The 15,685-nt window shown below is 38.9% G+C and overlaps 1 protein-coding gene across 5 annotated transcripts in view; it reads left to right on the top strand.

The window, feature by feature from the left end:
- The window catches only part of TC2N (tandem C2 domains, nuclear), a 47,572-nt gene extending 34,744 nt beyond the window's left edge, over window positions 1–12,828 (top strand). For all 5 annotated transcript variants that reach the window (XM_044435959.1, XM_044435958.1, XM_044435961.1 and 2 more), the window contains exons 7-12: window positions 1,258–1,358; window positions 2,767–2,883; window positions 4,223–4,414; window positions 5,701–5,815; window positions 7,633–7,832; window positions 10,822–12,828. In XM_044435959.1, the coding sequence (XP_044291894.1) occupies window positions 1,258–1,358; window positions 2,767–2,883; window positions 4,223–4,414; window positions 5,701–5,815; window positions 7,633–7,832; window positions 10,822–10,932 (836 nt within the window). In that variant the 3' untranslated portion in view covers window positions 10,933–12,828. The remainder of the gene's footprint in view (window positions 1–1,257; window positions 1,359–2,766; window positions 2,884–4,222; window positions 4,415–5,700; window positions 5,816–7,632; window positions 7,833–10,821) is intronic.
- The last annotated feature ends 2,857 nt before the right edge of the window (window positions 12,829–15,685 follow it).

The following is a 15,685-nucleotide window of genomic DNA, read 5'->3' as shown; positions in this document are numbered from 1 at the left end:
ATAACTGTGCTGATCAGGTTGCTCAGACTGAAGTGTGAGTCTCTCTCCTGCTTGAATACTGCTATTGTTTTTCAGTTCTCTTAATATCATCACATCAATGGATTATAGCATCAGGCTTGTATTTTCTGAAGGAGGATGTTGAGGGCCCAGGTAGAAGGTAGATAGTCTGATCTTTAAATTTTTTTGTACCCTTTGCAATCTGTCTTTTTAAACAAGTTTATCATAATACTGTGCACTTATCTCATTAGCACCTGATATTTTGAGTCAGTATTTCTTAGCCAGGAATGTTGGTGCAGCTTTCTGCTGTGGTTGTTATTTCTAGCTTTCTTCCAAACGCATGTGCTTATCATTCCACTAGTTAATAATATTCCAATTAAAGTCAAACTTTGGGTGGGGAGAGAAGATACTGGTTGAAGTTTAGTTATGGATCAATCTCAGTTTTAAGCTCACAAATATAAAACCCAGCTCAAATATGTAAAAACAGCAAATGCCAATTAGATCTATTTTAGTTCCTTACTGTAACACACAAAATGTGGAAAATTCAAAGGATAATGAATACTTTTCTAAGGCACTGTAACTCACAAATAAACCTATCCTGAGGTTGACCCACAGTTCTCAAACTCATTTTATGAAACTAGAAATGTATATCTGATTGCATATTCTTGGAAACATTTAGTTTAGTTTACTGATATAAGAAAGAATTCACACTTGAGTGCAATTAGTTGGATATGTTTGTGGCAGAGACAATTCTTTATTTAAGGGAAAAACACAAATGTTCCTTCATAATGAAAATAGGATTACCCTGTTGTTGTCACCAGTTTTCTGACACACATTTTATACCATAACATTTTTACCATAGCTTTTACTTGCCATGGAGGCACAACAGCAGTGAAAAGGTTCATCAGTTTTGGCCCTCTAATTCAGATACTAAAAGCTAGAGAGTTCTGGCTTGAGGGAAAAAGGTTGCAACACTATATCGTGTTAATATAATTCTGAGAATTCTTCTGGGATATGCTCATGTTTGGATTAATCACAAATTGTTGAAACACTAATAAAAACACTTGTGTTCCAATACTTTCTATTTCGTTGTAGGTTATAATTACTTGGATCCTAGTAATTGCAAGTGTATGATGAATTCTTAATGGAAATTCTTAAGCAGTGAGACAGCTCTTAAAACTTGGCTGATTCATTGGATTGAATGCTTTGCAACTTTTGAGAACAAGTTCTAAAAGAGTTGTTGTTGGATTTATCCCCCAGATACTATTACATTATCAGGCGATGAAAGAGAATTTGGCAGGCTAAATGTGAAGGTGTACTACATTCTTCCTGTGGAACAGATCTGGATCACAATCTTGCAAGTGAGTAAGCCTAACTGAGCCCACAGTGGATCTTGAACTGGTGTCATGATGGATGTCGGGCTGAGATTTTGCATGTGCAGCCTGATCCGTCAAAAGGTAGGGGCCATTGGAACATCAGCAATGACACCTCCTTCCCAACAAAAGCAAGAATAAATAATATTGATCCCTTTCTACTTTTGTGTTATCCTACTATTAACTGTGCAAATTAATTGTTTGACCCAAGAGAGAGATACATTGATTCCTACAAAGTCTGCAGCTACAGACTTTCTACAGAAGGGGGAGGGGTAGAATGTCACTGGAAAAAGGGATAAAGTAGGCAATATGGATCACCTTTTCTTCTGAAATAAAACAGTGAAAATGTATTCTTAAGATAAATATGATGTACTACTTTTGATATCACATCCTGTTCCAGTTTTATTACATTCTTTGTTTTGTCTTTACATTAAAAAAGTACATTTGTGAGCACACACAGGCACACTAAAAGGTCCTCTAGTTATTCTTCCCACTATAATCCTACATTATACTCTTACCCGGGAGTAATACCCATTGGGCTTATACATAAGATTATTTTAATATCCTAGCTACAATTTGGTATTGGTGGTGGTGAGCATAACATAACATAACAGATGTACTTTATAGAGGAATACTATAGGATTCCTCTAACTCGCTCCTATGTATCCTGAATAGCAGTAGCCTTTTCTAAACTTGCCTTGTGAGATCCTTTTAAATGGGGAATTGATCCTAGGACATGGAAACTATTTACTGAACCATTTACAGACACCCTCCCCACCCAGTATACATTATTTTGGGAAGTAATATTTGGGGGGTTGGAATTCTACTGGCTTACACCAACAAATACCCTGTGACAGTTTTGATGTTGTGGTAAACCATGAATCTAACGTTGACTACCTCAGTTCCTTTTGTGCACTACCATGGAGGTCTATGAATGAGGGTTCTGTGCTACCAGCATCTTAAAGAGACACCCTTGCCTCAGCTAATAATCTGACTTGCTAAACGTGACTTTTCTGTTTGCTTGAGATTTCATGAGGTGGGGTAACTATTTTTGTAACAAGATGGCAGTTCATACTATGGTGCTTTGACAAGGCTTTTACTGTACAATCATACTGCCTCTTTCACATAATTTTAACAGGGTCAGTAGAGTCCAGATGTTATCATCTTCCATTTGTAACCCTCTCATCTCTTGTCAAGGGTACTTGCATCTTTTTTCTTGTTACAGAAAATCTGTTAAGGGGAAAAAGGTGGTATAGCTACACAATGTTGTTAGCACTAAGAGTCCTTCATCTAGACACACTTCTATTCATAAGTGGAAGAGAAAATGTAAGAAGGTAATAAGGTAAGCAGTTTGGTTGCTAGTTGACTAAATTTAGTTTCATTGTTCAATTTTCAGTGCAAAGATCTGAGCTGGCCATCTAGCTTTGGAGAAAACCCTCACATTTCCATCAAGGGAATCCTTACCTTACCCAAGCCAGTGCAATTCAGGTCCTTAGCAAAAGAAGCTTCCAGCGTAAGTGACATTAAAATAAAAGCAAAATAAAAACCTCAACGTTTTTCCATATGTAAATAACATGAGTCCTATAAGGTAAGGGCATATAAATGATAGTGAATTAAGTGTATTTTCTTTGAGAATTTACAGAGACAACAGGGTTCTTTACCCCTCCCTTCCTTTCTTTACAAAGTTGGGCGAGGTGTTCCAATTATCAATGGAGATGTGACCTTTAGCTAGGTAGGACTCAGGGTATCAACTTGCAGTCCAATCTGTGTAGCAGAAGTAGTGTGACTTTGGCAGGTCAGTGTTGGATACCAACATGATTCTGGGGGGCTACCAACTCTACCTGGCAGAGTTTCTGTATCTTTAACTGTCATAACAGCTAACACTGTTTCTTATTTCTAAATCTTTGTGGCAGAAAAAGCTTTACCTGCTGGTTTCTGTTAGATATGTAGGCAACCTGCCAGGGGTAAAAAATTGGCAACCATCCTGTTTTTCCACTGTTGTTTTTCTGGAGTTCTTCCCTATGTGTGTTAAAGCATATTGTGAAACATGGGTGTGATCTTTTTGCTTTGCTTTCTGCTAAGCCAAGGAGAAGAGTCAACATCTGTTAACTCCAGTTACATCTGCCTGTCACAGTTTGTCATGTGCATTTAAATTGTGTTTTATCTCTTTCTTCAAGAGGCTTACTGACAGCACTAGACTTTCTCAGTTAGAACTATCAATAGCAGCTTGTTCGCTATTGACACAGATCTTTTATCTGTACTTTTGTCTGTGCAGCTATTAAGGGAAGAGTCATCAGGTTCTTTAAGTACCACTTTCTTCATAAGTACAATTCACTCCTTTGGGGACTTCCTACACTATCATTTCAGTACATTACATTTGCCAGTATCAATGTTGCTGTTTCACACATGCCTGCTTAAGTTTTAAGACTGCTATCAAAAGACCTGAATTCTCTCCTATAATTGCATGTGATTGGATGGGTGCTAAAAGAGACAGAACAATTTTGATGGTTTGAAATGTCTTCCCAGTAAGGATCTACCTGTTGATGGTGCCTGCTGATGACTTACTTTATTTCAACAGTGAGCTGCTTTTATGGATTTGTGTGGACTGCTAATCTTCCATTCGCATGTCTCTAATATGTATGTGTCTTCCTACAAAAGGTTAGATCATTGCTAATGGAAAAACAGCACTGAAAAGAATGTCTGCCATTAATTATACTTATGCTTGCACTCATGGGTAGCTTCTATTAATTAATTTTCTAACTGACATTGCCTTTAACATAGTTGTATGTGCCTTGTTCGGAAGAGGTAACATTTTGATTGATCTACTTTACTGTTATCATCATTTCTTTTAGGATATTGAATTCATGGAGACTTTTGTGTTTGCAATCAAATTGCAAGTCCTGCAGAATGCAAGACTACTGTTCAAAGTACAAGCTCAGACTCCTAGAAAGAAAACCATAGGAGAATGCAGCTTGCCACTGCAAGAGCTCAGCTCACAAGAAACTGACTACTGGTTGATGATAGCCCCTCCTTCGAAATCTTCAGTAAGTTATTAAGTTCCAGGGAACCTTGGAAGTTAGCGGGAATGGATGTTGAGTAGGACACATCTGAGTACTCCCTAGGATCCTGAAACAAATCCTTGATCAATACTACTTGAGCACCTGAAAACACCACAAAGCATAAGGTTTCACCAGTATTTTCTGTGAATAAAAGGGGCTCCAGATCAATGCTAATTCCTAGGGAACGTATGTATGTGCGGATAGGTAATTTTTGCTTATCAGCCCTTCCCTCTGCAACCCTCAGTGCTAGAATGTTAGTGGAGTGAAGATGTTCTTCCCAATAACATAAGCCTGATGAATCTCCTGTAATATGCCCAACTACAATTTACTGGATGTTGTAAACTTAAATGTCCCTAAATTCATAAATGTCACAGACCAGCATGACTTTGAAAGCAAGTGATATTTGGCTGATGGGAAATAATCAGCTCTCCCTAAAACCCTAAGACCCTTTTATTTCACCTCAAATAACTATTCAGAATGAATATTTCAAGTTCTTAGTAGGGTAGTTAAATGCTGTATCCTTACTCTTTTATTTTTTAATGCTGTGTACTCTGAAGTGAAAGTTAGGGAGTAAACTTCTGCAAGTTGTAGTCAACAACAGCTGGTTGCTAAGAGGTCTGAGAAAAACATTATAAAGCTTTGACTAATTTATGGCCTATGCTAAATCTGAAACTTGGTACAACTGCAATCAATGAATGAAATGACCAATTTTCAAAACTCTCCTTAGAGAGGATTATAGTGTACCAGACTCATTTTCTTGTGATCTAAAAATAGGGAAGCTTGCAGTAACATGTAGACAGGCATTTCTATGGAATGGATGTAGGGGTGCATTCAACCTAATAGGCAGTAGATGGATTTTCAGTATGCAGGATTTGGTTTTGTGATTTCACAAAAAGAAGTCATGCTGTGGCCTCATTTATTAATCTCGGATGGAACAGGATCCAAAGAAACATGGCATTCATTCCATAATCTCAGGTGGGGGGGGAGGTGTTTGTCTCTTTTGAAAGTAGCCACATTGAGGACAGCTTCAAAAGCTTTGTTGATATGGCATGAGAGTCCTATTAGCTGAGAAATGTTAGGTGTTATAGAACTTTTTATGTCTACACATGCATAGAAGTGCACCCTAAGCTGGAATACTTTGTGTTTCAAAACAGAAAGTAATAAAATCTGATTTCATTCACCACCACATAATAAGCCCTTCTTTTTCTAATTCATGCAAGTTGGCTCAGATGCAATCAGGAAATACCACTGCACTCTCATTCTCTGCACAGGTGCATCCTGCCAAACTGAAAATAGGTACCTGTTTTCAAGCAGTAAACAGCCGGATCCAGTTGCAAATTCTTGAAGCCCAAGACCTTCCAAGCTCATCCACACCATTGTCTTCAAGTAAGTGATGCCATCTCTGTTAGGGCAATAAATCTTCAGTGGTCAGGCATTGTCAACATTTTTCTGCACAAGACTGTTCATTGCTGTATATTGCCATAGCACTGAGCTTTGAGCTGTCAGCAAAGAGCACTTTCCTTCCTCCTTTTCTGCTATGCAACTTAGGTGGAGCTGTGCTGTAGCAAAATAGCACAAATACATACAGAAAGTCAGTATCATTTCCCCCATTCTTAAAAAAAATGGGGAAGTGCTCTGACACTGGAGGATCATGATGTCACCTAAAGAGCTCAAAAATAATCATGAACGAGGATGCTTGAATGCACAATAAATGCCTTACACAGAAAAGCTAATAGACTGCATTATGGAGTGCTAACTTAACTTTTACTTCTCTTGCTAGCATTAATTCCCACTTATGTCCTTCTAGGTGTGAAAAAACATCTTTGCATGTTTCTGCTTTTCTAGTTGATTACAATACTATTGATTCTGTCATGTAAGAAGAGTATTTATACTTTCTGATCTACCTGGGATGCAATTCAGCCTTGTTCTGGGACAGAAAGTATGAGTGATAAAGGAAAGCAGTTGTGCTGTTCTTGCAACTCCAGTCTTGTTCACTTTTATGTTAAAAATCCAGTTTCCTACATTTTATTTCTCTCTTCCACAAGTGTGATCAAATAGGGCTGTGTAGATGAGAAGCCTGATTTTGCAGATATGAGCAGGTTCAATTTTCAGTTACATTAAGTCAGCTTTATGAGACAAGGTAATCAGAAAGGACTGTTGTGGATAGTGGGGAAATTCTGGCTGGGGAAAGATTTAGTTTCTATTTCAGAGATATATTTATTTATTTAGAAAATTTCTATGCCGCCCCATTCGCCGAAGCCTCGGGGCGGCTCACAAAACATCAATTAAAATATAATACACATATATGTCTTTCCTATATGAGTATGGTTTTCATTTAGATTAGGTGTAGCCAATCTTCTTTTGGGCCTATGGGTATATGTGCATTTTTTCCTGGATTCTGTGTGTCCTGCCCTCTCTCTGTAGTTCCTGTCTTTCCTGCCTCCCTTTCTCCTCCTCCTTGTCTCCACTTAGGATTTCCTTCTCGCACCACCTTTCCTTTCTTCTCCTTTGCCCCTGCTACCATGCTCACCAGCCTCTTGCCACCCACTTGTTTGCTTGTGTCTTCCACCTGTCTCCCTACAGCCAGCTGCTTGTGCCCCTCCTACCCACTTGCGCACTTGTGTGTGTCTTCTCCTCTTGTCACCCCTCTTACTTCAGTCATTTCTGTCCATCCGCTGCCACCTCCACTGCCATTGTGTGCCCCCAGCAACTTCCTTCTTCCCGGCAGTGATGGCAGGAGAAGTGGTGAGAGAGTGAAGGGCTGAGGAGGGGGTCCTGGTGGGTGCTGCCAAGTGTCTTAGTGAGTCCACTGTGCCTGGAGTCCTTGTCCAACCCTGATGGGCATGGAGGGTGAAGGAAAGTGCAGCGCTAAGGTAAAACATTATGTTCGTAGCAGCCTCTCCTATTGACAATGGGTCCCAGTTTTCACTGTGAGGAATCTGCGGAGAGGTGGTACAACATGGTTCCTGCAAGATGTCCTTTTCTCCAAGCCTGCCTGCCATAAAGAAACTAACCATTTTAATGATCATGGGTAAAACTTCTTTTATTTATTTATTTAAACCATTTCTATTTATTTATTTAAACCATTTCTATGCCGCCCCCATCACAACAAAGCCTCGGGGCGGCTTATAGTTACCAGATTTTATCTGCCCATGGTGAATAAGTTTTTAAAATAACCGTTGTATGTCATTTTTCTTTTCTAGATTTCTTTGTAAAGGCAGCAATGCTTAGTGCTGAAGGACTGGTTGATAAGAAGAAGACTCGGCTACTGAAATCCAGCAATAGCCAAGTGAAATGGGGAGAAACTATGATTTTTCCAGTGAGCCAGAATGAACATGGCATCAACTTTCTTATCAAACTCTACAGCAAGAGCTCTGTGAGGAGAAAACACTTCCTGGGACAGGTTGGTTTATTTCCTCTACCTGACAAAAATAGAAGTTAACATAACCCCCGGATAGGTCCTAAGTTAGTTAGGTCACAGCTCTGCTTTGATTATGCTTTTTTAATCAAGAAAAATGCCATCTATGTTGATAGATAGATAGTATAAATAATCTATATTAATAGATACCTTTCTTACTGGGATAAAGTATTTTTCAGTAAGTTTCTATGGATTTCAGCTTCAAACTGCATCAGGTGAAGTATGTTAATGAGAGTTACCTTTCAGGATAAATCATCTCATTTTTTGAACCTAGATTTGAGTGGGGTGTGAACTTTACAGCTAGCACTTGGGCAGAGTCCACAGCCATCATTCCCCTGCAAAAACACTTGGGCCAGCTTAGTTATCTGTCCTACCATGTTTCTCCTAACAGGGCCTTTTCATCATCAGAACTGTTTAAGATCACCATTTGGGACTATTAGGCCCAGGGCATCTTCCAACCCACTCCCATATAACCCTGTTCTTTTACATGGGATGTTATCCAAAACCCTCTCATCCATAAACATTTTGGTCAAATATTTTAAACATATGTCAGAAACATTCACTGACATTTTGATTAATATCTGATGGCACAGTGAGTCCTGTATGTCATAACAAATACATTTCTTGTTTACTAACAGCAGCATGTATTAGGTAGAAAACCAAGTAGTGATATAGAGTCCTGGGGGAACAAACAAATGAGAAGCTCATTCATTGCAGTAGATGGATTAGGGCTGGTTGTAAGCATTAATTTCCAATTGTTATGTTGCAAGTGTTTATTGATAGAGTGTGTGTGTGCGCGTGTGCGCAGGGGGGGATTCCCCCAGTTCTAGTCCCATCAGCTCTAAACAAATCTACTATTTTGTCTTTCTACACCCTGTGTCCCAGTTTCACCAAACTCTGGCTACAAATGCTGGCAAGCCACAGATGGCATGCATTGCCCTGCCTTGTTTCTACTCTCGCACTGCTTTTTCAATAAGGAAAAGGGTGGCTAAGTGCTTTGGCATGACGTAAGGACTATTGGTAAATCACTCCTATGTCTCACTGAGGCACTTGTTTTCTGCCCTGATGATAATCAGTGAAAACGGTTCACTAATTTGTGTGGAATGTGGCTTCCTGTGTGGAAATTTCTATAGCACCTGACTGCAATTAGAGAGCAGGAAATGTCAACTTGTATTGTTATTTTTCCACCAGCTACATAGAACAAAATCATATTGTAAAGTACTGCTTCCTGATTGTATGGTCAGTAGGGTCCCCAAATGCTCAAATATAAAAAATACTCTCTGTGAGATGGCAGAATTGCCTTTTCCCTAATGCAGCTAGTAAAACACAATGTTTTCACAAGTGGGTTTTGCATGGACATATCTTCCTGTCCAAGCACACACCCTCCCCATCATTGCCATGTCAAAATGCCATTTTAAAGGTGAAACAGAGTTTTGACAGCTAGTTGTCAAAGATAATTTTTCCCTCAAAAGGCATCCAGAGTCTTAAAGGCAAGTGTAAAATGTGTATCACCCTATGCACTATTAGGGCAAAGAAAAGCAAAAAGAGGATTTTGCTGCAAATGGTGAGTGAATCCTCCCCCACTCCCCGTTTTCAGCAGCAAAGATCACTTGTGCCAAAGGAAAACAAGGGGGGGGGGGCTTTTTGAAGCTTCTGTGAGGCAATGTCCAAAGTTGGTGCCTGCGGCATCTTGGCAGAAGGTATCTACTGGGTCAAGGCTTCACATTTTTGCAATTGCACAAATGCAGATATTTGCCCCCCCCCCAACACACACACACTTTTTAACAAAACTATTTGTGGATATTGGGTACCCAATATTGGGAACTTCAAAGGGGCTGATTCCCTGTACCCATGTTGATGTGTTCAGATGACATGATATCCAGTTGTGTGTACAGCTACTAGAGGAATTCCTAGGTGACTTGATGTAGCCCAGGCTTATGCAACATGACAGCCCATCATATGTAACAATTTATGATGGATTGTCATGTTGTGTGAACCCAGCCACTGATTGCAGCTTTCAGATCAAATGTTGCAATCATTTGGAAATTACCAGTTACAATTTCATGATTGTATGCTTTGAAGTATAAATTTTCACTATTTTCACTTCTGCACAGTATCTTCATTTCTGAAGCTGAGTTTTGATTCTAACTTCCTTCAACGTATTGTAACACTCTTTTATAATAACTTCAGTTTACTTAGGAACTTCTGCAAGGCTGAGGAGTGTTCCAAAGATGCCAGTGAAACTCATGGCATCCAGCCAAAATTCTGATAATCTGCATCCTCAAAAGAATATAATCAACACAATGTTAGGCAGGTGTTAAAACAATCTCATTGAATTCAATGAAAGTTTTGTGTTCTTAATTCTCTCCCCTACAAATTATTGGTACTAATGATAGCTTAACTTTGACTTCTTTGTTAAGAACCCTTAAGTACCATCCCATATACAAACTTTTCTGATATGCTCCTTGGTGATAAATGCATTGTGTCCATTTGCACAATAGATTTGTGCAAAATGCAACTTTAATGTTTCTTTTTGCAGACACTTATAATATTGTCCTGATTTTCAATATCCATTTGTTTCTGTCATAACAGAATGTGCATGACAGAATGGGCTTCATGCAGTGGAGATACTTAAAAAAAAAGTTAAGCTGTTTAATAGTGCCAGAGCAGAACTAATCCTTGCATCCCATGTGGACTTTGTCAATTTTTAAAATCTATCTTAAAATATTACAAATACCATAAAATAGATGCTCAGACAACATAGCCATTAAAATTGATAAAATATAAAACCAGCAACATGATCCATTTTTTTAAAAAAGGTCATATTGTCTAAAATGTGTCATAACCTTTCTGTTCTTCATTCACACTCTGCAGTTATGTACATATTTTGTCTATACAGTGATTGAGATAAACTTCAAGGATGACTTTCAGTGAGATCCACAAAATGATTCCCGCTGTTTTCCTTTCCATGCAGGTCTGGCTAAGCACTGATAGTAACAGTACTGAAGCTGCTGATCAGTGGAGAGACACAATTGCTAATCCAGAAAAAGTTGTTGTTAAATGGCATGACATCAGTCCAGCATGATGATGCTTCAGACAGTACTTTTGGTACTGTGCTGGACTTGATCCACGAGTCTTCTGCATTTATTTAAAATAAACAGCCATTGAAGAAGAGAAGAGAACATAAATGCCTACATGGACTGTGTACAGCATCACCTCTGAAAGAAAAAACAACAGAAGGAGCAGTTGTGCTGCCAAAAGTTAAGATGTCTGTGGAATTCAAAGGCCACCTGACTGACAATTGACTATAGCTTTTATTCTCTAGAAGGATTACATATAAAACGTTTATTTATATAAATCTAAAAATAAAACCTCACCCGATGCACTCTTCAAGATTTCCATAAAATATGACTTGGTGAGCTTCTTCTCAGAAAGACTTTTCCTTTTATCAGATGAGAACCGTGCCTCAGCTACCATTTGTCTTTCTGAAATTATTCTTCATTGTTGTAACTTAGCAAAAGAGGCAAAATAGTGTTTTAGTATTTAAAATTTTGTAAGTTTTTGAAAGATGCTTACTTATTATAAAGGGTGTTGGACTTTAGAGAGAGCTTATAAAGATCAAAAGACATTTCTTGGCAATCTTCCCCCAGCCCTTCCCACCAGAGCTGAACTGTGAAGTCTCCATTCTTACTCCTTTCTCATGTGGTTTAGTAACGGGTACATCCTAGTGGGTTGCCAATGAACCCCCAGGGCCAGCAGAAGATCAATGTATGCTAAGGCTTCTTTTAATTTTGTTTCTTTTCAAAAAGCATGTCTCCAAGCAAAATGTTTTGGTCCCATCCTAATCAGTCATTTTGTGAGAAATGAGTACTCCCACCTTCCAGAGCTTCTAGATAAACCAGTGAAGGTTTCATTGTGGTGGCTTGGGGGCTTGTATGAGTGTTCCTAACTCATGGGCAGCCAAATTATATGTATACTGGAGATCTGCAATGCCCCTGAACTGGATCATGCATATCCACTGACCTCATTATGGCATAATCATGATTATGCTCCCCCCGCTGGTTTCCAGTTCAGTTATTCTAAGCAACTACATTCATTTAGCAGAGGCAAAAATTCTCCAAGGCACAAAGGATTGTAATGTACACTAGAATGAAGCTATGTTCTACTTCACTGCTTGACTTTGATACATTTGCCTAAAAGGTTGGCCACCACTGGAGTAAGCTCTAAACAGGATCATTCACCCAAGACTTTGATCAGTGACATTTGAAATCAGCTTTCATGGAGCATTAAATGGAGTATCTTTCATATACGTGGATCCGTAGCACCTCTCATTAGATCAGCAGCTCATGCTGAACTTTAATAAAGAGAGTTCATTTTGCTATAAAGCTGCTGAAGGGGGCATTTGACCTAGTGTGAATCCTAATGCTGGCTGCCTCCCTCACAGATACTACTTGTGTTTCTAGGTAACAAGGATATGCAAGGTGCTTATATGCAAGGATCACAATTGTTTGGAGCATTTGAAATGTTTTGCAACTATGGACTATTTGAAATGTTTTGTAATTACAACTACTGCAATTGAAATACTATCTATAGATTAAATTTCACAAGCTTTGTCAATAATATGCAGAGTTCTTATGCTTCTAAGGAGACAGTCTATTTCACAGTTTAAAGTCTCCAGTTTAAAAAAGGCTAAGGGCTTTAGCAGATGGCAAAGAACAAAAACAAATACTTTAAAAAGTTTGTTTGCTTGAAATATGGTGCATAATATTTTCATTATTGACATCTGTATTCCAAAAGCTGAATTTCAGAGAGGGACTACAATGTTCTTTGGGCATCAGAAATCTGTATTGCAACTTCATATTCAGTAACTGAAATAAAACTGGCATCTATTACTCTTGCTTACACCAAAATTCGTGATGATGTACTCATTTTGCCAACTGGAGTGGTGATTAAATGCTGTTCATATTAAACAGCTTATAGTGAAATCTTGTCTGTTTACTCAGAAGTAATACTGTGTTCAGTGTGGCCTTCTCCAAGGTTAGTTTGTGGGCTTCCTACCTAAATGGGATAATCCTAGGCCTGTACCCAATATTAGCCAGATTTGAATCACCTTCATTTAATTAGGTTTACTCTAAGTAAGACTGACACTGAATGCAACATCCTCTGTTACATGTGTACATATTTATCATATTTTGGTGATTAATTTGGAGACTCTCAGTGCTATGTGCCCTTGACACATTCTGAATCAGTACAGGGATATTTTGCACTGGCATGCATAAAGGCAAACACACTGTGTGTTTCAAATTACCACACTGTGGTTCACAATAACAAAACTGCACCTGTATCTAAAGTATGAACAAGACTTCATGTCTGGTGTTTGTGTTCAGAGCAGAGAATGCCCTAAATGGGTAATGAACCATGAGAGCGAGCAAGGTTAAAGTGCTGTTCACTGGAGAAATCCAGTAGTTTATGTGGAAAATAAGTAAAAGATCGTGCAGAATGAGTCACATTAGCTATAGAAAGACAGTTTAGAAGGCCAAGAGAGTCAATAAAAGGGATGACTAAATTAGGACAGAGAAAGAGGTATGGGGCAGAATTAAAACCAAAAGCACCAGCTTGTAAAAAAAATACTAAAAACTAACAAAAGAAAAGAAAGTTGGGCAGTTTTGTTCTAGATCTCAAGAAGCAAAGTGAAATGCATTTTAGCTTACAGGGTAAAGCAGAAGCAGCAGCATAATTGGGCCTTTTAAAGAGAAAGAGTTGGGGTAAAGTTAGTAATCAGTCCTAGGTATCTGCAAGTGCAGAATGAAACATTCTCTGGCCTAGATATTGAATGGCAGTTGGCAAAGCTTTCTGCTTCTCACCAAATATTTAAAAAGGCCTGGAGCATTGCAAATGTAAAGGAAGCAAAATATGGACACTGTGCAGTGTCAATATAGAATGCCCTAGGCCTAAAAAAGAAGTTGTTGCATTAGGAGAGCTCATTGGCAATGAATGGAGGGTTTTTCCCAGCAAAAGATACATACACAACTTTCCATTGTCCTCTCTTCTCTTCTTTCTCCTAAGTATTTCATATGTAAGGGAATAAATGCAGGAGTTACTGAGGAATTCAACAAGTATTAGAAATCTTCAGGTGAACTAACCAAAACATGAGAGTATGAAAAGATTTGGAAGTTTTGTTCATTACCGCTTCAACAATAATGTACATTCAAGGAAAAAGTAATCACATATCAACAGATGCCTCTGCCACTTGGATTTGACCCTGGGCTTGCAGTTGTAATGATACTGCATATGCTGCTTTCCTAACTTGCAGGGATAGGCTTAAGGACAGTTATGTGTGAATTAACTATGATGATACTTTACTGAATGAATTATAAGACTTTCGCTGAGTAAAAGCAAAGATTTTTCATCCTCAGCTTCCTGCTGCCAACTGAGGCTTTCCAGCAAATCTTAACTTGTTATGCAACACACACAGCCCAAAGGCAGTGCTTTGTTTAAGAAGGGTGTGAGAGAAATTATTCAATGAAATGGTGATGCCAAATGTTAACAGTGACATCATGTACACACCTGCCACATGAATAATCCCGGATTTACACACAGATGTGCAATATATCTGAAACCTCTTTATGAACTTTGTTGCCTATAAAACCAGCCAGCACCCTTCATTGCCTTGGCATTCTATGAAAGGTTGATCTGTTCGTTTAAGTACAGTGGTATCATATAGGCTGTACTACTTCACTATATAAAATCCTCCCTCCTTGAAAACTAGTATACTAGAAAAAAAAAGGTTCCATAATCTTGAATTACACATTTGTCCTGTACATTTTCTTAACTTGCTGCCCCAGTACCTGCAGCCCCAAAACATGCTTTTCATAGAATCATAGAACAGTAGGGTTGGAAGGGGGCAAGAAGGTCACCAGATCCAACTCCTGATGTTGCAAGACAGCAATTTACACCATCCCACTCACATGGCTGCCCAGTTACTTTTTAAATATTTCTAGTGTGGGAGAGCCCACAACCTCTCTAGGCAACTGGTTGCACTGTCATATTGCTCTGACCGTGAGGAAACTTTTCCTGGTTTGTTGCAACTTGAGCTGATTATTCTATGTCCTACAGTCTGGTATCAGTGAGAAGAGACCTTGGCCTTCCTCTTTGTGACAGCCTTTCAGGTTTTATAGAGTGATATCATCCCCCCACCCCCAGTCTTCTCTTCTCAAGGATGAACATGCCCAGTTCTCTTAATCTCTCCTCATAGGGTAATGTTTCCAAACCCTGGATCGTTTTAGTTGTCCTCTGCTGGACCCCTTCTATTTTTTCTTCATCTTTCTTAAATCTTGGTGCCCAGAACTGGACATCATATTCCAGATGGCGACTGACTAGGGAGGAGTATAACGGAACTACTACTTCTTGTGATTTGGAAGTAATACTTGCATTAATCCATTCCAAAATAACACTTGCTGTTTTGGCAGCTGCATCGCATTGCTGCTCATATTTAGCTTGTTGTCCACAATAACTCCAAGGTCTTTTTCAGTTCTGTTGAGCCACATATTCCTCATCTTGTATCGATGTGTTTGGTTTCTTCTCCTAAGTGGAGGACTTGGCACTTGTCCTTACTGAATCTCACTTGGTTGCTTTCAGGCCAGCGTTCAAGTTTATCAAGATTGTCCTGGATCTTCATTCTGTCTTCTAGAGTGCTTGCTTTCTCATCCAGTTTTCTATCCTCTGCAAATTTGATTATCGTTCCTTGTACTTCTTCATCTAAATCATTAATAAAGATAATAACGATATTGAAGAGCACTGGCCCTAGGAATGAACCCTGCGGCACCCCACTAGTTATC

Source organism: Varanus komodoensis, unplaced genomic scaffold, assembly GCF_004798865.1.
Source record: "Varanus komodoensis strain SLA01 unplaced genomic scaffold, ASM479886v1 scaffold3, whole genome shotgun sequence".
Lineage (NCBI taxonomy): Eukaryota > Metazoa > Chordata > Lepidosauria > Squamata > Varanidae > Varanus > Varanus komodoensis.
This window is presented reverse-complemented; position numbering and strand designations above follow the sequence as displayed.